General features: G+C 46.0%; 2 protein-coding genes across 3 annotated transcripts in view; one reads left to right on the forward strand and one right to left on the reverse strand.

Annotated features, from left to right (window-relative positions):
• Positions 1-2,338, reverse strand: part of LOC119386566 (GTPase-activating protein skywalker) — a 41,635-nt gene extending 39,297 nt beyond the window's left edge. The window contains exon 1 of one of the 2 annotated variants that reach the window (XM_037653851.2): positions 2,119-2,338. The gene's annotated coding sequence lies outside the window, so the exon portion shown is untranslated. The remainder of the gene's footprint in view (positions 1-2,118) is intronic. The other variant, XM_049413174.1, reaches the window with a different exon arrangement.
• Positions 2,339-2,508: 170 nt separating this feature from the next.
• Positions 2,509-27,542, forward strand: part of LOC119386565 (uncharacterized) — a 132,440-nt gene continuing 107,406 nt past the window's right edge. The window contains 3 exon segments of the mRNA XM_037653848.2: positions 2,509-2,656; positions 23,997-24,117; positions 26,439-26,626. Of these exon segments, the coding sequence (XP_037509776.1) occupies positions 23,999-24,117; positions 26,439-26,626 (307 nt within the window). The 5' untranslated portion in view covers positions 2,509-2,656; positions 23,997-23,998.

Raw genomic sequence — 27,542 nt, forward strand, 5'->3', positions numbered from 1 at the left:
CAAGAACTGAGTCACTGTGTCCAAGATCTCATGAACCTCCTTGGGCACAACACTCTGCATACTGAATGCCAACATAAGACATCCAGTTTTTGGCACTCATGATCACCTGCACACAGTTATAGAGCCAAGGCTCCAGCTGGCTACGGAAATATGTAGGCAGCCAATCCAGTTCAACGCCAATCAGGACCCACTATTTGACATGTGGTAATGAAGGTAGGGTCACCACCTTTTCCCGCAAAAAAAAAGAAAAAAAAAAAGAACCGGCCCTTAAAGCAGGGGCTGACAGGAGATTAAATTAATGTTGAACAATAGACGCTATGCCAAGTCTTCAGCCAGCAGTGCCATTTCATGAAACATTGCTTTCCTTGAGCCAAATAAACTTCATGTACAAACACAAACAGCACATTCAGTTAACCGACTAGTCTAACTGCTGGCATGAAAACACACGTGATTGGAATGGCGCAGCGCTTATTACTCTGAATGTGATGCACTGGAAAAGAACCGCAATACTTTGTCCAGAAAACGCTTTTCTTTGCGTCTGAATCTGAAAGGCCAGTGGCATTAAAGACAAACAAACATTAAAATGTATACAGTCCACATGCCACAAAAATGTCTGATATTCATATACATACACGCACAATAATACACTCTATTTCAATGGTCGCTACACTTGAAAGAGATCTTAAAAAGTGGTTGACTAATAGTGTAAGAGTTTTGGTGATTGACGATAAATATTCACCGTCGCAGTTGTTGAACTGACACTTATAAAACGCCCCAGAAAATAAATATTTCCGATATTGTGACAAAAAAAAACAAACTGGCCAATGGAGGCCGGTGTGCACTGGCAACCGGCCCGCTATCTAAAAAACCGGCCTGGCCACTCTAAAACAGGACAGGTGGCAACCCTAACCAAAGCGCAGTTGTCAATTTAAAATTGTGGTCTCTGCATTAGCTCCAGTGCCATGCCATTGGCAGAGCTGATCGGAGAAGCCATGGAAGTGAGCGTCCGTCCTCGTTTGCTGTTTCTTTTGTCTATGTTTAAATTAGCACCGTGTTTTTAAGATGAATCCGTACCAACGAGCTCGCATCCAAACTCTTCTAGATCATGGTAAAGCTATGCGTCCTCCTTACCAGCAGCACTCAACATGTATGTGCCTTTGTTATCTGCCTTTCTACAAGAGGTCCCAGCCCTATTGTGCATGTGTTGGAAGGACAAATTGCCTCACTCCATCAATAAGAGAGTGTGTAAAAACGTGACCTTTTAGTTTTTTTTTATTGTAAATGTCGACCGTAAATATAAAACCATTTTCCTGCCTTGTCTTTTTCTCCACTGAAGATTATTTTGGGAGGTCTCTGTGTGTGTATACTATGCAAGAAAGGCGCTAAACATGTCATTTTCAAAGCGCCATAAAAGAATGCACGCGTAAATTCTGAACTCACGATTGTTGTCAAAAACATTGAATTCAAGATCTTATAATATGCCTCAAATTCAGCACTGAAATGATATTTCGGCAAATCTCCTCATGGACACGATAGCAATACTTCGAGGTTCATTTTGTTCTCTGTTTTTTTTTTTTTTATCTTCACGTTTTTTTATCTTCGTTTTTTAATCACGTTTTTTTTTTTTTTGCCTTCGCCACCATTCATAATTAAAGAAAACGGCTTACGAAGAAGCGCGTGTAACATAGTACGCAGAGCTAGCGTTACACAGCGATCGTGAACATTTTGCAGACACGGGGCTCACTCCTAGCTTTGAAAGAATACAAACAGGCCCGCAGAACTGCAGCATCTACCGAGACAAGGAAACCAGCAGTAAGCTACTTGTAGTACCACCGCTACTGTGTGATTTTGCACAAGTTTCGCTTTTATGCGTCCGGCTTCATCTTATCGCCTCAAAAAATCTGCAATGTTTCTTCTCAAGGCGCCGTGCATAGATCTCATCAATACAAGGGTAAGTCAAAATCAAGAACCACGACTCGCGCGAGATTAAACATCGTTATGTAAGCACTGCGAGAAACACGCCGGGCCCTCAATTTAAGCTCTCGAAGCAAAAGAAAACGAAGCGTGAAAAAAAGTTCATCCCAGGGGGGTGGGGCGCGATGTCGAAAGAACACGTACCGAGAGAAAGAGAGGGCGAGCGGCACATTGCCGAGAAGTCCAGCGTCGGCCACATCAACAGAACTGGGCGGCGTTTGTTCAGAAAACTATGCGTCCGCTGTACGCTACACTCGCAGCGATTCGACCCCCGCTTGAGTGCGTCCTCTTTCAAAGCCCATCTTCGAGGCGAAAGAAGAGTTTCGCGAGAACACAGCCAGCAACGACTTAGCTGACACTGCGGATGGCCACCCACCGTCCGTTATAGTTTCGGTTTCCGTAGCAAGTGGAAATTGTGAAATGCTTCCCGTTCAAAGTGTGAAACAACGATGGCGCCGCATTAGAGAAAAAAAAAATTGGTCGCTAAAACTCTTGACAGCCACAAACAGGAAATAACGTTGGTCAAGGTTTCGAAAGTGAGGATCGGCAGTTTCGTAGCCGTGTGTTTTCGGTCGACTGTGTGTGCGTCGTGCGTATTGTGCTCGGGGATATTCGTCGGCAATTTCGATCCCATGCCGGTTCCAGCAGGAACCACAGCCGCCCTAGTTTGTTCCCGTTAATGGTAAGCGAACATCGTGCACGTCGATCACTCATCGGAGACCTTTGGTAGGCCCAGGAGCCCGGCTCTGCCGGCGTCAGCCGGGCTAGTACCCCGTCAGTAGTTCATTGCTCCATGCGCTCTTCCTACTGACGGGCCGCCTTGCAGCGAAACAATGCCATCGAAGAGCTTGGCTTTGCGCTGAAACCTTTTGGCGTGTCCGTTTGCGAGCCGTTTTTTCGTCCGCCTCGATGGAGCGAGCTCGCGAAGCCGTGCGAACCGAGGCGGTGGCGACCGAAGTAGCGGCTCCTTTGTTCCTCTCCCTGTTGTTGGCCTCGATGCGACCCGACGGGAGCACCGTTGCCCGACCGTGGACGCGTGCTTGACTGTGTCCGATGTCGGTCTGCCTTGCAGCAAATGAACACGGTCCCGGTGGCGTAATTGTTTTGCGAGTCCGATGTCGAGGCGGTTTAGTTTGCTCGCGGTCGCATTGAACAAGGCCGTGCGCCTCGCGTGATCTGCAATTTTTGGTTTGCATCACACATGCCACTGTGTTGTCGCCTGTCAGCTGTTCGTGCAGCGACGCACGATGAATTTCCTCCCTCTCGTCGTACGTTCGAGTAGCTCCGCTGAGCTGGTATTTGGAATTTACGCTGCCTGCCAGTGCATCAGAGAATCACGCCTTCATTTTATCAATAATACAGCGGTCACCCTTGCAGATGAGTGAATCGGTGCACGTTAACAGCATCAACTAGTTGACGACAGTTTGGTCTATTTGTTGGTTGTCACTGAAGTTCACCGTCTTGTTGTACTTTCATCTACGTAGCATTTAATTCTGCGTCTTGCAAGTATATATATTTGTTTCGAAGCAAAACAATTTATTGGCTTCTTCGCGTTACTGAAGCCGCATAAACCCACACACAGTGGCAGTTTTCCTGGCATACATTCAGCGCTGCCTTGCCTCCATTAAAAGTCTCGCATATTTTTATAAAAACAGGGAACATAGCCATGTTTGGCCACATTTGCTTCAGCGCATTGAAATCCCTTACAGAGTCATTCATTGCAGCATCAACAAAGCCTGTTTATAATGTCAAGTTGTGCCATGACAGGGATTACAAGGATAAATATTACATCACTTTGTACTTGGCTATTCTTTAACATGTCTATTTTGATTTCATCCGCTGATGAAAGTGATTAGGCGACAAAAGTGGTCACTAAGCAACTCCTACCAAGTTCCTTATTTACGCTATGGCATATCAATGTTGTCATTTTAATTTGCTGGTTAAAAAAAAGAAAATAACTTAAATCCTGAATTGCATGCTCTAGTGTGAAATATCTTTAAGGTATGAGACAAAGTGGAAAAAGTGATTTTTTCTTTTTCAAATCTCATATTTTGGGGTTTTTGCTCATGTGAAGTGCGCAATTTATCGCCCATCATTTTGCTGCATAAAGTTTCTCTCTATGCAGTTTCTTTCAAAAGGTACAAGCAAAAATGTTAGACGAACCATCATCTACGAAACTGAAAGTGCCAGTTCTGTGTGCATCATAAAATTAGCTTGATATGTAGTATTTTGTTGGTTATTTAATAATCATATCAAGTGTGAACATGTAATAATGCTCTAATATCAGTGTAAACCCATCATTTTTAATCATAAAAGTCATAAACTTGTCACCGGGTGGATGCGCAATGTTGTACATATCAGGGACACATGTATGAGTTTGCAAATCATCAAACTTGCTGTGTAGGACGCTGTGTGTCATTTAAATAATGGCAACAGAAGCACATTTGGTATTTTGAAGCAGTTTGGCATCGAGCCTGGCCTCTACACTTCAAAAGCTTGCCTCACAAATGATTGGCACTGCGTCGTGAAAGCATCCCATCATGGCACTGATGCTGCAGAGCAAGCTGGAGAAAAAAGGGAAGTTGCCTCTCAAGCAAAGGCACACAAGAGTACGGTCCAGGATGGAACTAGCTACAAATTTTAGGGCTCTTCATCACCTTGTGTAAGCGCTGCACCTGTTTCAAATCTTGTTTTTGTTTTTCTCAGAACTTGCATTTTTGTTATTTTTCCGTACGCGAACATTCATATTGTTTTTGCTAATAAAGATTTTTCTTTAATACTTGGCACACTTCCTTATCGCATTAGTAGGTGTGCAATGAACCTCAATAAGCAAAATCGTGCCACAAGATTTAATTACGGCTGCCTGTTATAGAAGGTGCCCCCTAGTGTTAGTGCATAAGTTCTTGGTTATTTAATCGCTATAATTTTAATATTCATCTGATCTCATTTGTTTTGGTTCATTGCACTGGCCAAAGCTTCTTTTATGTCTCTGCAAAATTTTATTTTTTTTTTGTTGCATCGAATTTGAGTTGGGACTGTTAGTGTAAGGCTCATTTTAAAATAAATTTTTAATTACGAAAAATTAACAAGAATGGGACCTGCTTCACAATGCTTTATAACACATACCTTAATCTCAACTTTGCCATTTGCCTTCTCCGAGGTTTGGGAATGTTTTCAAAACATGACCAACTGCACAAGACAAGGGTACAGAGGCATGAAACACACAAATGCTGAACATTGGATCTATTCATCACTGTGTAAGCTTTTGTTATTCACCGAGAACATTTGAAGAAAAGTTCAAAGATACTAAGCTTTTATTACATAAGTACCTGACAGCACCCTCGCTCTGTTTGGCATCCTTGTCATCAAATGCGAAATTAATAATGAGCACGTTTCACCGTTCCTTCCATTGTCTCCCCTTTCTCAGCATCTTGATAATCAGCCAAGATTGCATCGTCAGTTCTTCCTGTCCACAATGAATGGGCTTACCAAGAAGACTAACACTCACTCACTTCCTTTTAAAGCGGTATGACTTGCTGTCTACCACCTTGCCACTTTTTGTCCTCTCTTCGAAAAACATAGCCACCCTGTTCACAGGATTTATTTGGTTTCCAATGCTGCATCTTATTATGTTGTTCATTCGTAACCAATCCCACTCCTGCAATAGCCCTGAATTAGGGATGGTCGATTAAAATTTTTAATTGATTAACTGTTAATAATTTGTCAATTTAGCCATTGATCTATTAATTGCTTTCGATGTGATGTTTTAATTGATTAATAGACATTTTTGATGGGTGCTTTAATAAAGATTTCTCATTGTTTGAGAGGAATCGTTTGTGTTTGATCTCGACCCAAGTCTTTCTATCAGATGTGCTAAAGATCACATGTGCGCATTTGCACCTGCTTGAAAATTTGCATGTTCGCCCACTGGGCACGGGCGCCTGTCGTCTTTGGGTTGTGTCACGGATTCAAGGATCTGTGGCCATCAACCATGGACGGTTTGGCAGCAGGTCGTATTTCCTCGAAGCCTGCCTACTCGAGCGCACTGAAATCGCAGGCGCTTTCGGCGACCGCACTAGTCGAAAAGTCGCGCTGGAAACATGCAGCGTGGCCGAAGGAGAGGAAGAAGAGGAAGTAAATAAGACACTTGCACTTATAGGGATGGCATCTTTTCTTCGTTTGTCCGTTATACATTGTGGAAGCCCTCGATAATACTGTGATTGCAGACTGACGTGATCTCTTCCTTCCTTGAGGTCATCTATGCGAGATTGCACAGCAACGTACTGGCTTCAAACATGCCATCGGTGCAGACATCCGTAGGAAATAGGGTGACATGAGTTTTTGCCTCCTGGCTAAAATAAACGGCAGCTGCACCAGTGTATTCCGCAGGTTTCACCTGGTCATTGCCTTAACTTGGTGCTACGTGCACCTCTTCAGTCGTGCGTACAGCCGGAACTGTAATAATAATAATGATTCTTGGGGTTTAACGTCCAAAACCACGATATGATTATGAGGGACGACGTAGTGGAGGGCTCCGAAAACTTCGACCATTTGGGGTTCTTTAACGTGCACCTAAATTTAACTACACGGGCCTCAAGCATTTTCGCCTCCATTGAAAAAACGGCAGGCGTGGCTGAGATTCAATCCCGTGACCTTCGGGTTTGCAGTCAAGCATCTTAACCACTAGACCACTGTGTAGCCTGAACTGTGAGCACTGTCTAATGTATCAGACTTTAGAACACAAAGTATTTCGTGACTGTCCTCCCTTCGTGTCACAGCAGAAGACAGGGGTCCTTATGCTGGCTGACATGGGATTGCAAACATTAGCTCAAAGCTGCATTTCCCCCGAATATGCAAACATACAGTATTGCCAAATGCTACAAGGGCATTTTTTCAATATTAATGGACTGTATGCTGGTCGTTTGGTAAACCGATGCATAAGGTTGCGCATATGAAAATAATCCGCAAGTACGCTTGCTTGCGCTGCATATTCGCCCAACCAATGACGGTACCTGTCGTGCTTCAAATGGAGACGAGGTCCTAGTTGCACATGCTGGGGTTGGTCTATTTTGCGTGTTTATGTCAAGTGAGCTAAGTCTACGTTTTCCATGTCATAGCGCAAGCAAACTGTGCTTTAACATGCTGTTTGTAGAAGTGACTAACTGCCATCAATTGGGCTAACTGCATCGCAGGAAATCTAGCTTTACAATCGTGAAAAGGGTATATACGCTATAAGGTGGAGTTGGGCTAGTTGGTGTATAGCATAATGAAAGATTATTATTAGCGTCCTTGTCCTCTTTACACTAGTAATCGTGTCCTATTATATATATATACACACATGTCACTTATTGCTGCCCCCATCATCATGCTTCATCACTCTTTTTCCCCCCGTTGTGTATGAATGAATGTGTGGTTGAAGGAAAGGAAGAAGGCACTATTTTCTGCAGCCCTTGCGGGAGCACAGCTCAGCGCCTTATAGGGGTGGGGGTAAGGTGGGATAAACGAAAAGTAGGAAGAAATAGGAAAGGAAGTGATAGGATGTCGACAGGCGCGACGAAGAGAGAAGAGGACAGGAAAGATTGAGGAGCCGGTCACAGGAGTTCACGGATGGGACCACGATTCAGCCAGGGGCACGATACATGTCGGTGATGAGGCGGCAAAGGCCCCGTCGATGAGAGGCGCACGGCATGGCAGTCGAGGCAGCCGTCACGGGGCGTCGATCAGCAAGAGGCATGAGGAGAGATCCAGGGCGTCGCGGACGATGCGACCGTTCTTCATGAAATCCTGCGAGCAACTCCTGTGTATTCCCTTCCCCAGTGCAGTGTAGCAGGCCGGGATGTACTAGCTCAGACCACCCTCTCTGCCTTCTAATTTATTTTCTCTCTCTTTCATTGGTAAACAATGATATCTTATTTGCTAAGGAGTAAAATATAATGGCAATAGGAACCAGTAAAAAAATAAACGCATATTACAATGTAGCACGTCTTGGACCACTCTCGCCCTGCGAACATGATTGTCCAGTGAAGCTGCATCAAACACCACACAGGCTGATGGGGGGGTATGTTTTATTACTTTAGAGTAATGGTAGTGAAAATTGCTTTGTGGTCGCTGTGGTAGACCGGGATTGGTTCCGTGACCATTTTCAGCAAGACAATTGAGTTTCTTTTGTCAGGCATTGTATTCATGCTATTCTTCTGGTGTCATTAATTTCCTTTGTCTACCCATGGCAGTCTTAGAAGGAACTGAATGAGTTGCTAACTGGGTCTCCCTCTTATATGTTAAAGCAGGAAACATGCGTGGAGAAGGAAGAGTCGTTTGACGGCGTTCGAAGCCCTCGTGTGAAGTGCAAAGCAGCTGCAACCTAATCTTTCCGGGAATGCATGGAAGGGTGTTCGCAGGGCGCCTTATGATCCATCATGCGGTTTTGATGCTTAGTTTGGTGGTTTTCTTTAGTGAAATGAATACTGAGCTCTATGCTGTATTCCTGATTGCAAAAAAAATATGCCATTTGCCTTCAATTGTTAAAGGGCCGCTAAACCACCCAGAGGTCGAAACTTGGTTTTGGCATTGCATAAGTCTACAGCAAAAGCATTCATTAGCTCGTCTGTCCACCTCTCCGAATGCCCATCCTCTGCGTCCGAGGTGAAAACGCAAGGAGCGCCTGCATCCGCTAGCAGAAGAGCACACAAGCGCGAGTGCCTGTTGGTGCTTTAGGAGCCTGTGTTTTGTTTTTTTGCCCGTGCGTTTTTCTGCCCACGGAGACGAAACCGTTGCCAGGTAGAGGTATACAGCTTCGCTGTAAAAACAAGTAAAAGCTGGCGGTTAAATAAAATTTTCCAGGAGTGCTGCTGATCAAGTGTTGCACAGCACTTAATTAAAGCATCATTCATTACTAACAATATTTGTTACATATTGCCGCAGAAACTGCCAGCACTCGAGTGCTATGCACACCACTCTGTGCATTGCAGGCGTCGCGAACCAAGCGAAACGCCAACATCGCTCGACTGCTATGCACACCACTCTGTGCAGCGTCGTGAACCAAGCGAAACGCCGACAGCTCTGTTACGACAAGCGAAGCCAGCCGCAGTGCACATGCCAGCCCTGCATGCTCACGAGCTCCGACCGAGGGGCCAGTGCGCGTGACAGATGAAGAAAGCGAGGTTAGAGGCAAATGGCTCATAATATCGTCAGACTCCACGTTCGCTCTCTTTCGTCCTCGTTCGCTCTGTCGGTTACGCCACCAACACCAACGGCGACGCCACTCTCCTAAGAACTGTGCTATAAAATGTCATCTCATGAATTAAAGCATGCCTCCTTGTCGGAGCAGCCGCACTTCGGTTTTAATATGCGCAGCTGTCAGTAGCGGGCCTGTCGCTGACGGCCTTGGTGTCGGAATGCCCGCTGTGAAGCGGCTGCGCCATATTACCCATCCGCCCCTTGCTTTCCAGGGTCAATAGCTAACAGTTAAAAAATAACATCCCAGTTTCGCTTAAGGGCGAAACAGTGAATGCGATACCAACAAATTGTATTCTCATACGAAGTAAGGCTAGCAGCTAACTCTTTTGGATCCGATCTCGCGTAACTCAACAAAACGCTGGTTTAAGGTATTGTTACCACCTTCGAGAAAAAGTTTTGCAGTTGTAGCCTAAAAGTTATAATTATGGCTTTGGTTTGTAGGGCTTAGGTAGATTTGAGTTTTAAAACGATGAAATTGCTAAAAATGTAAAAAATAAAACTTACAAAAATCAAAATGGGCCAAACTATGCATGTTGCGCCAACAGTAATAACTACAAAATGGTAGCTGGGATTCTATTGCGACTTGGCAGGTACCTAGTGAAGACAATATCCTGTGCATCTAACCTCCACAGTCACACCATCTCTAAGCTAAGGCGTGCTATCATAAAAAGATTGATAAAATTGATATTTGGCAGGTTTGTTTCGTGCACATTTGGCCCTAGTACAAAAGGTTATTGCTCGTTTTCAATCATTCTGTTTGAATGCACAGTCCTACCTAGTAGGAAATAGCACACAAAATGCGATGTGAAAATATTTATTAGAAGAAAGGTTATCACTGTTTACGTAATGTAAAATGTAAAAAAATCATGTTCTGAGAAAAATGGCTTTAAAGATTTGAACTGAATGTTCATGTAATAAAGGAACATTCAATATGTCTGAGGTTCACCAGGCTCATACCTTGGGACATCCTTTGAAGCGGCACAATCTCCTTTTGAGCCAGCTGAAGCACACATTCGTTTTTTTTTTTTTTTTTTTGTCGATGTTTTGCGTCTCCAGCTGACTCTCATCCACATGCTCCACAACGGGTCCAGGCTTGGTATATTGATTCCCCAACTTGCGTTGACACTTATTTTTCATCCTATACTTCACCATATTTCATGAAGTACTAAAGCTTTCTCGTTGAAAGGCCAGAACTAAGTTCAAGAGCTTGGAATAGCATTCGAAAAAGCACAGACAGCCAAGCGCAAATGTGCACAACTTGAACAACAGAATGCCACAGCTGGGTTTGTGGAAATCTTTAAATAAATGGAAAAATATCATGTCCCACATGCTTTAGAACGTAGTTAGACAACTTAGCATTACGTAATGTGTATACAAAGAGACATTTATGACAAGATTGCAGGTGCTGTGGAATCGGGTCAGGTGCATCTAGGAGGGGCTGGAAAAATAGTCATAACTTTCTAACGGCTCAAGATAACTATATAATTCTTTTTGCTAAGTATTCTTGAATAGACAGGGCGCTTGAAGGTCAGGGGTGAGACAGCTGCGCATATTGCTCATAATTGATAGGATTCTGTTTTCCTGCGCCAAGCTGCTCCAAAAGCATAAAAACCGAAAAAATTGCACGGAGCTGCTCCGAAACTGCCTCAAAAGCAAGAATTTTGATGCCCACGTCAGCTTCAGTGGGGAAAAAAGGCCAAGTTAACATGACTTTTTAAGCAGCGCCAGGAATACCAGAAAAACAAGACGTTCGCAGATCATAGACGCGCCCAAGCATGTTTCTTCTGTGCACCTTTCTAATGAAGGCTCCCATGGTGCCGCCGTAATCTCCTCTGGACTGGTGTAAATATGCGTCACCCCGCGAAAATGTGCTGCTGTGCCCTGAGCGTGCTGCTTCTACTTACTAGGCTGTGTGTTCTGGCACTACTGTCCTACTGTCGCTTAGCGAAAACTACCTAGGGGCATGCATAGCGGGGCTGAATATTGGGTTCTTTGTTGTGCGTAGCGTGTTCCTCCGGTCATTGCAGTTTTTGTGTCGATGCTGCTGTGTGTAGTCACCTACGCGCGCATTTGCCGTGAGCGAGTACCTTGTTGCGTCTACGCGGCGTCAACTAGCTTCCTGCATGTGACGTGTCTCTGCGATGCTCCGGCACATGGGTTCTCAAACTGGATTCCGCGAGCAACCAGAACGAATGCAACCCGCTCCCATTTTACCCCCATTAGCAACTAATTTATTTATTTAGACCAGCAAACTTTTCTGTCTGCTGCTCTAAATTTATTTATTTAGAGCAGCAGACAGAACGCACGGAGAGCTGGTAACTCATGCTCGTAAGTGTTCAAACCAGTTAAGCGACATGAACGGGCACATCGGTGCTTTATTCGTGGCTCATGGCGCGTCGGTGTTCACGTCGCACACTTTTCATACACAGTGATTTGACACTGCTCTAGCTATGTCAGTTTTGTAAACAAAATGCGCAACAAGCGCTTTGTTATATGCATGAGGCATCGCTTCGCGCTGACTGTGGGCTACGCAAGCATTTAGGCTTAGCTTTACGACCAGTGTATCGGTCGACGGGCCTTTCACTGTGCAACTGGCATGCCTTGTTTTTTGTTTTGGAAAAAATAAAACAGGCCTCTGTACGTCCAGCGCTTCGTTTGCGTTGCTTATGCTGTGCGATGCCTGAAGCATGCGACTCGCAGAGTGGCGCTGGGGGGGAATCGCAACTCTGTGTATTATGGGGGGTTCTGCATCAACGGTGATGGCCTTCGATATTAAAGGAAAGAGAACAGGCCAACGAGGGCAGTGTTAATTGGGTGTGAGGCCCACAGGCGCTGCGATCGTTGTGGCGTGCAGGGTTGGATCACGTGATCTCGTGTTGCTCCGGCAAACGGAAGCGGACGGTTGAACACTTGCTTTTAACTGCGATTTCTGGCGTTTTACACTTTGAACAACATTGTTTTGCTCTCAGTTCCTGTTTGTGGACATCTAGAGACTACACAATGTGGGCAAGAGCAGTCAAAGTTATTGGCGGCATGGCACTTTATAATGCTCTGCACCATAGTGCGAGCCTGTGATGTGAGCTTTCACTTTCACCGTTACCCTGCTTTGCAAGAGCGTGATGTGATACTGCTGTCACCTGACAATCCTTTGTTATTATTTGCAGCTCATGGGGTTACTTGTTTATAGAGGATATCTGTAGAATGAGCCCATCCAGTGTGACTTCTTTTTTATGTTGCGCTACAGGCGACAACATGGCCAGCTTCAAACACCAATTCACCGTCTGTAATTGTTGGGGTTTCACGTCACAAAACTGCGATATGATTATGAGGGACGCCGTAGTGGAGAGCTCCAGAAATTTCGAACACCTCCATGGGGTCGAAATTAAGCTTGAGGCGCGTACGTGTTCCTAAATCCAAGTATACCGACCTCAAGTATTGATTCACCTTCTAACAGCAGCCGCGAAGTGTCATACTGCTTATCCATGAAGTTGTAAATGCTGGACACTGTGAAACATAAAATTGCGAACACAGCTATCTGATTTAGTTGGAATCGGTTCATGCTTATGAAGCACGAGAAACAACACAGGCTGTTGTCCTGTGTGCATCTCTGCTTTGTCTCGTGTTTTTCGCGCTTCATAAGCATGAAATTTCCGTCTAGACCACAGTAAGCCACCCCTTGCAGCATGCTCGTGCATTCACCTTCGCTATTGAGCCCTACTGGGACCGTATTTATCGATCGTGATTGCCCCTTTGTGCGAGCTGCAGAACAGAGTAAATCGTAGAAAGCTTTCATCCAGATGTGGCTCGATGGCAATCGAAAACGCACCATGTGAAAACCGTAGAAAATTCACGCAATAAGGAGCAACAGATAAGTATTAAAATCATGCCGTAGACAAATGTGTGCATGTTATAGGTACACGTAATGTTATAGCTACAACTCTGAATGAGGTTCGCACGTGCATATAACTCTTGTGCGTTTGCCTCCAATAATTTGAGAAAGGTTGCGGCTGTATGTAGCAGTAAGCATGTTTGGTTGCTTCGCACAAAGCGGACAGACCTCTCGCGTCATTCTTTATACTATAGGCCTATGTGTACTAAACAGGAAGACAAATTAGCTGATGCCCTTTCTTTGTCGTGTCAATCGCGACCCGTCTTTAGATGCATGCGAACCCACACTGAATGAAGTTACATGGTGGTCACGTTTCTCGCGTTTCTTGCAACGAATATGTGCTTCTTGACTAAAGCACACAACTCGACGCAAAATGGTTCATTACCTTTTACAAAAGCAGCGTGCTCGGCCCTCATGGCTTCCATATCAGTGGCCGTAGAAGACAACGCCGGCAGTCAAGGTGGTGTCAGTTATTTTGAGGAACGTAATATTTTTTTTGGAGCACTTATTTCGCATTTCATACAGTCAGCGATGAAGCCACAGCGGTATTTTACTAATTTGTTGAAAGTGAAGAACAACAATAATAATAAAAAAGAAGACGCGAAAGTGGCCGCAGGCTGAGCTGGAGAGGGCTGGCGGAGCAATCCAACTTTGCACGTCACACGGACACCTCCTCATGGTGATGCCACGGTATGTCCTCACACCTAATACTGTGGCTGCGCGCGGCGAGAGGCGGTATCCCCCCCCCTCCCCCCTCCTTTCGATTGCCTTAATGCTGAAGAAAAAGTTAGGGGTTTCGTGGCACTCTGGAAAAGCCGTTTGGGGTTCCCCAAGGCCAGATAGTTTGAGAACCCCTGCTCTAGCGGTTTTGCACGAGAAGGCGGCAGCGAGCTGATGCGATGCGTGTTTGTGTCGTCCCCCATAAAAACGTACAGTACACTTACAACGGCGCCACTCTTGCAGTACCACACGCGCGTTTGACGAGATAGTCAGTGCGGTGAGGTTTCTTGGCACCCATGCCACACTCTTGAAGGTGGTCCCGCACGAGGTGGCAGCGAACGACGGTGTAGCGCGCTTTTGTTGTCTGTTAAAAGCGTGCAGTACACTTGACGCTATGTCAACCGCGTGGCCGAGCATATAGCTGAAGGCGCTTATTGTGATGTTCTCCTGACAAAGAGTAACGCTAGCCCACAGGAAGCTCTTGGGGAAGCTTGAAAAGCTAGGTGCATGTTTGGGCTAGTTGGTACTCCATTTGAACATCTAAATAGCGCGAACTTCAGGGACGAAAGACAGGAGAATGCGACACACACAAGCGCTAACTTCCAACTGAATTTTATTGAAGAAAACACGTGAATATATAGGGTAACACTACGCCTGCACAGCTTCACATCCACGTAACCACATTCACTCCTAAGTGATAAGATTTATCTCTCTAAAGGCACACCACCAGTTACATACCACTATCTTGCAATATGCCCAAAAAACATAGTTCCTTTGCTGACAGAGCAATGGAAGGCACGCTTATACAATGCCTAACATCCTTGGCCATCTCTGCTGCTTCTACTATCTCTCGCGTTTTTTGGTCATCATGAGCGAACAGTACAGCACATTTTTCAAATTCCGGCGTACACCCGCAGCTTCGGCAATGCGTCGTTGAAAAGCTAAATAAGCAGACGAAGCAGTAATCTGCTAAATCATATCACTGATCCTAAGCAGAGGCGTACGGCTATGTAACTACAGTCCTTGTGCAATAACATTTTTTAAAAATTTATGACAAGTGTGATGCTTCGTCACTTTATTTCTTTTTTTTTTCGGAAGTTCAAGGTTAACTTAGTTTCCAGAACCTTTTTTCAATTATTTCATATGTTTGTTACGTGGGCTAGATTAGTCGCATGGTATGTAAATAGGTAGTGTAGTTCATACCTGGCAATAATCTGTTCTTTCTCCAAAGTCTGTTTCAGTGTTATGTATATTCTGAGCCAATTAAAATATCTACTTGTGCCCCCAAGTTGCTACATATTTGTTTTTTCAAGCTCCTAGGACGACACAATAATGCCGCTAACTGCTCCAAATCAAGGATCTTCTGCTCCAAAATAGAAATTTTGCTGCTCCAAAAACTGCTCCCAATTCAGTTTCAGTCGTCTCACCCCTCGAAATTATTAAATCCCCCAAAAATCTGTGGTTTTTTCATAAATGCGTTTTTGAAGGTAGTGACCTAGCTTAAGGGAATATGTCTGCTTTAGGGTCCGAAGCGGTTTGGTGCTGTCAGTTCTCTAAAGGGACACTAAAGGCAAATATTAAGTCGACGTTGATTGTTGAAATAGAGGTCCAGAAACCTCGTAGTGCTACTTTTATGCCAAGGAAGTGCTTATTTTGAAATGAAATCACATTTTAGTGGTCCGCATCACGTTAGTGCACTTACAATCACCCGCCTGAAATCAGACTTTCATACGTCACTGCTGCCTTGCCCAACATTGCCCGCCTTTACTGCGCGGCTGCCGACACTAGTAGCAGCAGAGCGAAAGTAGCGGGACCCACAGCAGCCATCGGCCATCGAAGCTTGCCGCAATCGCCACAATGGATGTGGACAGAGAACTTGACAACGAGACATTGGCTCGCGACGCTGGGCTCTAATTCAGCGACTTGAGCCCCGATGAACGCGGCATGCTGCTAAGGGCTCGTAGTGCCGGCGTCGTTGCATGTGGCATTTTGTCGAACTTTCTGTCAGAGCGACTTTCATGAGCGCGCAAAACGCACGCGGCAGTGCGCGATCCCGAAACTACCACTGAGACTCGACCGCGTGAGTGAAGCAGGGCGCTGTGCGAAGCGCAGTTCGGCAAAAACGGAACCTTTGAACTACGCGCGCCGTTCCCCATGGCAATGCCTCAGAAGTTCTTTTTTCCATGAGCCAAACGGAAATGAACAAACAGCATTTTATTACGTCTTTTGATGCCTGGAAGGTTCTTTTTTTATTGCTGCTATTTTGATTACTAGTGATTCATTGTAGGCAGACTCTCATACGTCATCGGGATCACTTCGAAAATGTCCCACTCGTGGCGCTCATCATGTGATACATTTAGCTTAATTTCTCATTAACTAGGGCACTGCTGTTGATAATATTGCCGTTTTAGAAGTTGTCATACATTGAGCTTTCACTCTGACATAAATTGTTATTTGCCTTTAGTGTCCCTTTAAGCCAGAAGTAAGCGTTGAGAGCACAGCTAGTTTACGAGCAGTCTCCTCATGCCTCGAGATAGCGCGCGCGTCAGCGACTGCACCCTTCGAGCGAAGGAAGCCCCCTCTCCCTTCCCATGGCGTTCCATCATGCTTCTTATAAAAGACTGGCGGGGTTTTTCCTCTCGATGAGCAATCGAAAACAGGCCTCGCATGCGGGGCATGTTATCGCGTGCACTCTTTGTCTAACGGAGTTGGCCGGCTTGTTTCATCTCCGCTTCAGCGTCGCTGGTGCTCGCGAGCTTTTACTCGTAGGTAGAACATACGGTGTGCAGGGCTATCAGGGGCGTAGCCAGGTGAGGGGGTTGGGAGGTTCAAACCGGCGCGAAAATTTTCAGTTTTGCTTGTCAATATACACACGCACGAACGCTTCTTACACAGCATCGACAATAATTTTAACAATTCGGGCGTGATCCCTGCACATAATCTGTACAAATATAGTTTGAGTCACATATACAAACAAGATAACTATCGGAACATAAACAACATACGTAATCTTGTCCAACTTCAAAGAAAAGCTCCAAGCTACGGTACCAGACACTGAGAGGAATGGTTAGTGCCCACACCGCGTTCAAACTTCCAGCATTATTAAAATCTAACCCACGCAAATTCTGGTCTTCTATTAACCCCGCTAGAACCGATACAGTTTCCTTTATATTAGATGGCACGGCAGTTTCAGACCCTATTAAGATAGCTAATGCGTTCAATATCTATTTTCAGTCAGTGTTCATGCACGACAATAATGCTCTCCCTTCGCTTAGAAGTTCTAATCCAGAGCTGTCCGTCGACGATCTGGTAATTAGCACACATGGTATCCTAAACTTGATTCTCAAGTTAGATACGAAGAAGTGCACTGGCCCCGATAACATTCCAAATAGCTTTCTGGTGCGATACGCCCTGTGGTGTTCACGTTATTTGACCATCATTTTTAACAAATCTTTGTCTTCAAGTACAGTCCCCGAGTCCTGGAAGTTAGCCAAGGTCCTGCCTCTGCATAAATCAGGAAACAGACAACTCCTCTCCAACTATAGACCCATATCACTTACTTCCAATTCTGGAAAGCTGCTCGAACACGTCATTCATAAACACATAACTGAGTTTCTTGAATCGAATAATCTTCTGTCCTGCACACAACATGGATTTCGTCGCGGCTTCAGCACAATAACGCAACTGGTGGAATTTTCACATGATATTATTAGTAATTTAGATATTGGTAATCAAATTGATGCAATATTTATAGATTTCTCGAAGGCTTTCGACACCGTTATACACAGCAAGTTTATAGGTAAACTAGAGGTACTTTTAAATAATCCGCAATTAATTGACTGGTTAGCAAGCTTTCTAAACTCGCGCTCTCAATTCGTCTCATTCAATTCCAAGTCCTCGTCAGCAGTAGAAGTTACATCTGGTGTCCCACAGGGCTCCGTTCTCGGTCCCCTATTATTTCTGATTTTTATAAATGACCTTCCCAGCAATATTAGGTCCCAAGTTCGCCTGTACGCCGACGACTGTGTACTTTACCAGGTAATTACTTCTCCTAATGATTATGCCATACTTCAAGATTCTTTCTCGCAGTTTTGTTCTTGGTGCTCGGATTGGCAGATGCAGATAAACTTCCAAAAAACAGTAGTTTTGTCTTTCACGAACAGCCATTCTCCATCACAATATGCATACTCCTTCAACAACATCGCAGTTCCTCGAGCACAGACATACAAATACCTTGGTGTTATGTTCACATACAACATGCAATGGTCGCATCACATAGATTACATTACATCTAAAGCATTAAAAAAATTAGGTTACTTAAGACGTACATCATCTGCATCGCCAAAATCCACCAAATTACTAATGTACAAAACACTGATCCGCCCTATATTAGAGTACGCTTCGTGTGTGTGGAATCCATACAAAGTGTGTGACGTGAATAAAATTGAATCTGTCCAAAGGAAATCTGTTCGCTATCTCATCGCTATGACCATGATTTTTCGCCCTCATCTGCAATGAAATCTTTGAAGTTATCTCCATTGTGCGCTAGGCGTGATATTGACTCTTTGAAAACTTTTTCACTCTTATGTTCATTCATCATGCCGGCTATCTAATGATAATTACATCGTGTATGCTAATGCTCTTGCAACTAGACGTGGTCACAATCTTAACATAAGGCCATTCATCGCACGTACTATGTTCAAATACAGTTTTTTCCGAAAATTATTGTCTACTGGAACGATCTACCCGGTTCTGTTCGTGAAATGAATATGTCAGATTTTTTGGAGGCACTTGAATGACATTGTTGTCCTTTTTTTTTTTTTTCTTCTTCTTTTCATTTATGTACCCGGTTGTGCTCAAGAGGTGGCGATATTTGTTCTGAAGAAGAACTTGTTGTGCTGTTACTGTTATTCTTTCCTATTGTATGTACCCCACTCCTGCAATAGCCCTGCATTGGGCTGCAGTATTTGAAAATAAATAAATAAATAAATAAATAAATAAACTACAGAAAACAAATGCTTCATTACACAGTACCTACGCTATTAAACAGCTATAAATCGATGCAGTTTGATCTTTTTATGGCCTCCTTCAAAGAACTTAAAAAGGATGTATCTGGTTTCTGCATAGATTAATGTTGCAGTGTTTACACATCTTTGATTTCGTTGCCTTTTAAGATGAAAGTGTGAGTTGAAATACGTTAAAGCACTAGTATTCCCCTGTATATGTGCATGTGTGTGGCTTTGTGTTTGTGTAATTATTAGGGGTGTGCGAATATTCGAAATTTTGAATAGTTTTCGAATAGTGTTTGCTATTCGATTCTATTCGCACTGGAATTTTACTATTCGAGCTATTCGAACTTCCCAAAAACAAATACAGTTCAACGCCCGATTGAAAGTGACCCCTTCAGATTTTTTATTATGCTTCACCTCATTACACTCTCGTATTGTGGCAAAGCTGCCTTTCAATCTCCGTTACGGTCGAACTTTGCCAAGAGACAGTCAACGTCCGATTGGAAGTGGTCCCAAGATTTTCAATATGCTCCACCTCATAACACCCCCGTATTGCAGTAAAACTGTCTTTAAAGCTCTGTTACAGCTGCAAATGTATTAACTCAAGAAAACGCTGGTTCCAACATGGAGATGAAAGATGTGGCAGAGGTGGGGGCTCCATTAATGCTGTTTTAGACCTGAAATTTGGGCAGGAAGTAAAAAAAATCAGAAGCCGAAGCTTTTTAGCATCCAAAATTTCAGATGTTCTTATATATTGACGTCTACGAGGCAGATCTGGAACTCTGGACTTGAAGGGAGCACACCCTTGTCCGCCACATCAGTTGGGCTTCTACAGAAGTTGAAACAGGAGGAGAGGCTGAGGAAATGGCATCTTTGCCTATCACGTGTAAAGTGTTGTCGGCAACACTTTGGTTGCACCAGACCATGTACATAAATAGGATTCGGCCTCTACATTGCCTCATTCTTGATAAGACAACTATGAAACACCACCCCGCCAGTGCTTCATCAAAGTAGCGAAAAGAAACACTTTCGCGTTGCTATTTCTTAAGAATAAGCTTCGGAATCCTCTCTACCCTTTTTTCTGCAATTTCGCTTCGAAGTATTCGAAAAATATTCTAGAAATATTCGAGAAATATTTGAAAAATACCCGATTCGATTCGCACTCACACTTCAGTATTCGAATTCGCTTCGCACCCAAAACTTTGCCATTCGCACAGCTCTAGTAATTATGTAAAAGTGTAAGTGTATATATATGTATGTTCATGTTTAATACTGCCTCACTGCCAAATACAAAGGGTTGTAGGCTAGTCAAGCTGTCCGGGGACAGCTTTTTTTCTACAATCCTTCCATCTGTATCTCACAGAGATAAAGATGGCAAATATACTTATTATTAAACATTATTATTATACATAAAGTATGGCTGAACCCCCCCCCCCCTCGGAAAAGATTTCTGGCTACGCCCCTGAGGGCTATGTTATACATTTGGACTGAATACGGAAAATGTTGGCAACGGCGACAGCAAAAACCCGTCGAGAGTCTCCATATAATTGCTGTCGCAGTAAAAAAAAAAAAAAAAAGATTGAAGAGCCATTCCACTCAGTGAGGTGGACTAGCGAAACTGTTTAGCGCACGGCACAGGGGTGACATGGTGGAGGCTAGTTTGGTATGTAAGGCCAGGTTGTTAGCAGCCAGGCTGTTAACGTTCAATACATAATATTAATGCTGTAGCGAAGCCTTCGAACTTAGTAATGTGTTGGTAACAAAAATAGTGGTGCTGCACTGAGTGACTTGCACGGTCGCGAAAGGTATCAGAAACCCTTTCCTAGTGCAAACGCGGTCAGATGCTGAAAGGAGTACAATGGTGTCGGAGAGACTGGTTTTTCACCCTTCTTATTGTACGGCAGGCACCCGTCACACACAGTCGACACGATCCTTCCATACAAGCCGGATCCATCTGAGTGCGCACCGCGCAGCGAGAAACAACCGACCAGAACTATTAGTTGCCAGCAGCAGCTGTCAACACTGCCTAGTTGCGCGGAAAGGAAACCACAAAACATTGAAGCAAGTTGACGTAATGCACTGGGCGGGGCACCTCAAACGGCACGGTCCTCGCCTCCGGAATGAAGCGAGTTGAGAGGGAATGCGTCAGGTAAATGTAGCAATCGCTATATCTCCGGTTCTACTTTACCTTTTCGGAAAATTCTTTTGGCTCTATATTTCTGGTAAGGGTCCGATTCATTCCAGTGTGTTTTTCAAGCCAAGCGCGAGGTGTGGGTCATGACCTCTTTATGTCAATGACTGCGCCGTGCTGTTTCAGGAAATCCATGCTTAGAATGACGTCCCTTGAACAATGCTGTAGGACCACAAAGCTCGCCGCATAAGTCTGGCCGTCATTCGTGACTCGCCATGCAGGCTCCAGTCGGCATTATTAGGTGGCCTCCAGCTGTCCGGATTTCGGGTCCATCCCAAGTGGTCTTTATTTTCTTCAGCTTGGCGGCAAACGGGCCACTAACGATGGAGTAACCGGCTCTAGTGTCAACCAAAGCGGTGACATTGTGGCCATAGATAAGAACGTTGAGGTCAGTGGTTTGTCATCTTGCATTACGATTTGGTCGTGGCGTCAGATCACGTCTGCGTCAACGTGCTCCGATGCTGTTCGGGTGTGTTGTCAGGTCTTGGTGTGGCGGGGGAGTGCTCTCACAAAGGCGCTATTTGGTAGGTGGTGAGCTGTTATCTGGTGATTGCTGAATTGTTGGTGTCGTCGTCGTCGGATCTTCAGCATTTCGTCGTACAGCAGCAGTACCTCCATCAGTTGCTGCCCTTAGCTTTCCGGATAAGGTCTCTCACATTAGCCCAGAGTAGGACCGGCGTACTGGCTGCGCTGCGGTGACGTAGTGGCCTGCCGACGGTGATCGGGAAGGTTGTCGGGGTGTCCACTGCGCTCCTGAGAGGTAGTCGGCGATGTCTCATGGTCGTTCATCCCGCTGTGGATGCGGCACGTCGATGGAGAATCCACGCAGTCCCATCTGTCGGTATTGGCAGTGGCGATAGGTGTGGCCAGCTTCTCCTCAACAGTAGCAGAGTGGGCGGTGGTCGGGGGCGCACTAAACGTCGGTCTTCCTTGGGGTGTAGCGCTGGTCGAATGGTGGGTTGTATGATGCAGATGTTGGGGGCGGCGACGGTGTCTGGCGATGGAACTGTGGCTGTGGGTCGTCATGGCTGGGATGTGGAGGGGGAGCGTTGCATCGGGTGGCAGCAGCGTAGCTCGTGGCTTAGTGCTGTGGCTGTGGCGGTTCAAGAATGCTCAGCGACTGCTGGATTTCATCTCGGAACAATATTTTCGATCGAGACCGCTCGAGGCTGGGTTGGCGGGAGCATCCTTCGCAGCTCTTTGCTCACTATGGCCCTTATAGTCACGCGCAGATTGTGCGAGCAGAATGATTGAACATCTGCGTACCCTGGCGTCGAGCGGCGATGGAATTGTTGGGTGCGCATCTCCTGCTTCTTTTGAATCGTCGTTGCTTGGGAGACGAATTCCTGGATACTGCTTGGTGGGTTCCACATCAGTCCCGCGAAGAACTCCTGCTTTACTCCTCGCATGAGGAAGCGAACTTTCTTGTCTTCAGAAATTTCGTGGTCTGTGTGGCGAAGAGAGTAGTCATCTCTTCCTTGAAGATTGTCACATTTTCATTCGGGAGCTGGACCCATGTTTGCAGTAAAGCGGTGGCCCTTTCCTTTTGCACGACACTTGTGAACTCTGCGAGGAAGCTGGTCTGCAAGATGTCCCACGTTGTCAGGGCAGACTACCTGTTCTCGAACCTGGTCCTGGCGCTGCCTTGCAACGTGAAGTACACAAAGCGCAACTTGTCGTTGATGTCCCAGTTGTTGAAGGCAGCAGTTCTCTTGTACGACTCGAGCCACATTTCTGGATCCTCACATCATGATCCCCTAAAGATCGGTGGCTCCCTGGGATGCTCACGATCATGGGCGGTGGTGCACTGGCTGTCATCATTGACTTGCCGCAGTCGTGGTCATGGCCTTGGTCTTCCGAGCCGTGTCGGGTAGAGGCCCATACTCCTGTGGTAGGCTTTGTTGCCTACGGCTAGCTCGCTGGTTGTGGTTGGCGTCAGTGTCTTCACTGCGATGTGGGCTGGGTTCATGGCTTGACGGGGCCGTCCTGAACATGAACGAACAGCACATTCACCAGATGTCACGGGGTCATGACGTCGACGAAGGCAGCAGTTGGCATGTCCAAGATGAAGCTCTTTATTTGGCCGAACTTGTGGCTGGGAAACGGAAAGTAAAACTACAGCAATACACACTGTGCACTGATAGCGGCGAACAGAGTGTCGGCCGTCAAAAAACTGACCAGCGGTAAAGCGTGTCGGCTTTTATACGTGTGCTATCAAAGATTCCAGCGTTATCAGTGGTGGCCGCGTAATCTCTCGAAGAAACTAGACTATTCACGTCCTGCACGCAATCCTAACGAAATGATCTAAAACAATCGTGAAGCTTCTGAAACATCGCGGCGCGGTCTGCGCGGGGCATTGCAAACAGCCTTTGCGAGTGAAGCCTGAATACATCAAAATAACACGCATGGCAATATAATATGCAAAGAGGGGGAGAACGAATGCGGTGATTGTGCTAGCAGGCCAAGCAAGAAAGTTGCGAGGAGACGATCAGTGCTGGCTGTCACAGTAACCATGAAATAATAAGGCAACTACTGTGGTGTTCCTGTGGGAGCATTTAGAAGGACAATTAACCACCGCCACCCATAGTGCCACCTGCCCCGTGAGACCGCTACCAACTGTTGAGTTCAATGTCCTGTGCATTGTCCCATGCAGGCTTGTCAAATTAATACTAGGGTTGTGACTAGGACGGCGAGATGTTTTAATGCGATAGCATTAAGAATGCATGCTCGAAGAAAATTCCACCTGTGTAAAAATTGAGAGTAAATCACTGCTTCCTTTACTCATATATTTCAGGACAACCTTGGTTAAATCGGTTTTGGTGCCACGTTAGTTTCGTTAATTGAGGTTGACGACAACATTGAACTCTATGGGTACCTGTTGGGGAATGGAAATTTCCTCGTTAGATCGAGGTTTAACTGTGTGTGGTTGTGTGATATCACTACTTCATGGTCAGTGTTGGTGGTGATGCGTGTGCAGGTATGGACTTGTCCCTTCCGTCCACCTCCAGCTGTGGTGCCACTGCCATCTCGTGCAAGGCTCCCGCTGCTCCTTCCCCAGCTGCCCTGACCGAGTGTATCCAACTACGCCCACTCTTCTGGTGAGGGACTTTACCACTCCCTGCATTAACTCATGCATGTATGACGCTCCTACTGCAAGCCACTAAAGATCTATGGTCATAGGATACATGACAAAACATTCCACAAAACACTGCTTCAGCTTGCACGCAACACAGGCCCTGCAGCACACGTATAATGCACACGTAAACGTCAAGCATTACGCCTCGAGAGCAAGTCATCATCATCATCATAATGACAGCCATGAAAAGAATCCAGACATAGCTGGGCTCATTGTTGTTTGAAAAAAAAGGGTGCACCCAAGAGAGATGAAATACCAAAACGTTATAAGAAGTCAGAATTGCTACTTTCCATTATTTTTTTTTATGTTTTGTCTGGACATCGATGTATGCCGAGGCAGGCACGTAGCCAGAAATTTTTTTCGGGGGGGGCCCGAGGTCTAATTGTTCGAAAGAAAGTCTTTCCATGGCAAAAAGAAGAAAAAGTTGCCCGGAAATATAGAAGGTTGGACGAATTTCGGGGGGGGGGGGGGGGGCCTGGGCCCCCCCCCTTGCCTACGTGCCTGTGCCGAGGGTCCTCTTTGCAATCGACTTTTTGACGTTGGTCTGCATAATTGTTTGTACACAAACATTGCAATCAAATGGTTAACAGACTGAAACCATAAGCCGAGCTGAGTCTTGATCTGGCACATTTCTTGTGCTGTGCATGCTCTTTCATAGATTTAATGTTATCTGCACTAATCTTTCCGTTTTGGCCAATCCGGCAGGTAGGGCTTGTTTTCCATTCTGGTATGTGTGTGAATTTGTGCAGTTTTTTAGGCAGTACAGCATAGACCGCTTATAACGTAAGTCGCTGGAGTCGCGAATATCCGCACTATAAGCGGTACCGCACTATAACCAAAGTGCAAAACATGACCAACGGGTAGGCGCGCGATTCCGACTATCGAGGCATATGCGACTGGGACGTAAGTTTGCGTCTACTTACATTTGGAAATGTTGAATGGTTAGCGTCCGCGGACCTGCGGTGCCGACGTAACGAACGCGGAAAAAATGCGCCATCACGGGAAGTCGCTGCGGTAGCACACTGCGCGTGCGCGATGTCGAAAACGGTGGCGACCACAAACCACCACTCGAGTGTTTCACACGCCCACCCGCGTTTTTGTTAAAGATGTAAGTCACCCCTTCTAAATGCAACAACTGAAAAATGTTTCATTAACTCAGCACCAAACCGCAACTTCTGTAGTCTGCGGCCGCTGACATGGCAGCTAGCGCTCGTTAGGCCTAGCGTGCGCATTGCAACTTGGCATGCCGCCGCGAGAAGCTTGCCCTAGGCAACATGGAGATTGGGCGTAGAAGAGATCGCACTCGCGAGCTAAACCGAGGGCATCACGCGTGAAACGCAGTTTCGGTTCGTGGTCGGGAGAACAGCCGCGGCAACTACCCTGAAAAAGTCTCTCAGGCTTGTAAGTCCGCCTGTTGGTGGCAAAGGCGAAAGCTCAATCGCGTCTCAAAGCATTGTTACTTGCGGGGGAATCGAGGTTGCACACGCGATATCTGCGCTCTACGACGAAGCAACTATTTTCCCGACGGAGACAAATAGCGGTAACGCGCTCTTGATGCGGACGCGGGCGCCCGTACGTAGCGGAGCGCGCATGTCAAGCGGCCGGGGCAAAGCGCGCATGTCAAGGGGGGCAAAGGCTTCTCCGTCGGCCACGCAACCGCTCCCCCTCCTCACACCACGCACCCGCGCCGGGCTGCTGTCCCCCACCGCCGCCCCTTTTTTTCTCCCCCCGCTCCTTGTTCGTTCGTTCCGCGTCCGCTCCTCCTTCGTAACGCCGTCGCCGCTCTCTCCCCTGCCGGCGCATCTCCGCTGAGAAGCATGCTCCCTCCCTCGCATCTCTGAGAACGTTCCGGCAGCCGCATTATAACCGGTCGTTCATCTCGGGGGACTGCACAATAAGCGGTATGCGTATGCATGGAGTTCTATGGGAGGGTAAACGGGAGTCAGAAAAAACCGCATTATAGCCGGTACTGCACTGTAAGCGGTTACGTTATAAGTGGTCTGAGCTGTAGATGTATGGAAAGAAAGAGGCCTTCATGCATTTGTCTTGTATATTCGCTGTGTGTGCAGTAAGTGTTCCCATGGTGCAGTCCTCTGGAATGGCCAGCCACAGTTGAAGAATTGCACTGTTTTCAATGTCTGTTGAGTGAAATAGCAGTGGGACCTCTTTCTGAGCCTTTATCTGCTCTGTGGCTTGCTCTTATGCTGAAGATACTGCTAGAAGTGGTTCGCTTGCTAGCTTGGGAAAGCTTCCATAAAAGTGTATTGCGTGTCCTTCTCACAGCACCCTGTCGCCTGAGACGGAGCGTGGGGGCGAGCTGCCCGAGGAGGTAGCCGGCGGGGACATGGGTCTCCCCGAGGAGGAGACTGCGCTGTGGCCCGTCCAGGAGGAAGGGGGACCCCTGTCACCCCTGTTCAGCAGCCTGCAGGACGTATCGCCCCTGACACCACACCACGACCACACGCCCAAGGGTGAGCACGGGCACCTCGAGCATCTCTTTCACCGTGCAGGCCAGTCTCTGGCAGGAGGGTCAATCTGTTCACTGCAGAAGCAGATCTATACGCTAGTGTCCGGTGATGCATTGCACAAAAATTGTGGGCTTGTAGTACTGTACTATTTCACGATGTGCCGACTTGTTGAGTGATTGCAGATGACAATAAAGCAAACACATTATTTCAACAGCCTTGTCTTTTATTTTTTATCATTCATCCTGCTGAGTTAGGCGTCCTGGCTGTTACTGTGGGCCTCTACTTCTGGCTGCCAGAGTGCTTTCATATTTCTCGGGTTGCCCCACACGCACACCAGGAAGCACACTTTCATTTTCTCTGGCTGGATAATTCGGGCGTGGCCGTAACCATCCAGCCAGAGAACTGTTGCAACTTGGCCACGCACTGCTCTATATGCGAATGCAAGCCATCCTTTTCACAAACAAAGGAAAGAGAAAAGAGGCTCTTCTTACTTATCCCTTTCTATCACAAGTTATTTGTAGGGCGGAAAAAATTTTTTGATTTATTGTCTAGTTAAAGAGGTTATTGAAAAGCACGCAAAAAAAAATTAAGGAGACGGTTAGTACAATGGTTTTCACAGGACAACCATGTCCAGTATACTGGGCAGTAGGATTTATTTATTTCACTTATGGGTACACACATACGCTTTCTTTCTTGAAAGAATGTTGCTTTTGGTCTTGTCAGAAGGTAATTGTCTTCGAAAACACAACAGTTTGTTTTGACCTGATAGAAAAGAAAAAAAGAACATTTATTTTTTGCTGGGCTCATGGAAAAAAACGAATAGACGATCGCAAGTCAACCTCCTCCTATGCGTCTCCCTCCTTGTGGTCTTGGTAGAATTCCCAGCATGCTTCTGCTTCATTTTTTATAGCTGGGCTTC

This window comes from Rhipicephalus sanguineus, chromosome 3 (genome assembly GCF_013339695.2).
Source record: "Rhipicephalus sanguineus isolate Rsan-2018 chromosome 3, BIME_Rsan_1.4, whole genome shotgun sequence".
NCBI classification, from domain to species: Eukaryota; Metazoa; Arthropoda; class Arachnida; order Ixodida; family Ixodidae; genus Rhipicephalus; species Rhipicephalus sanguineus.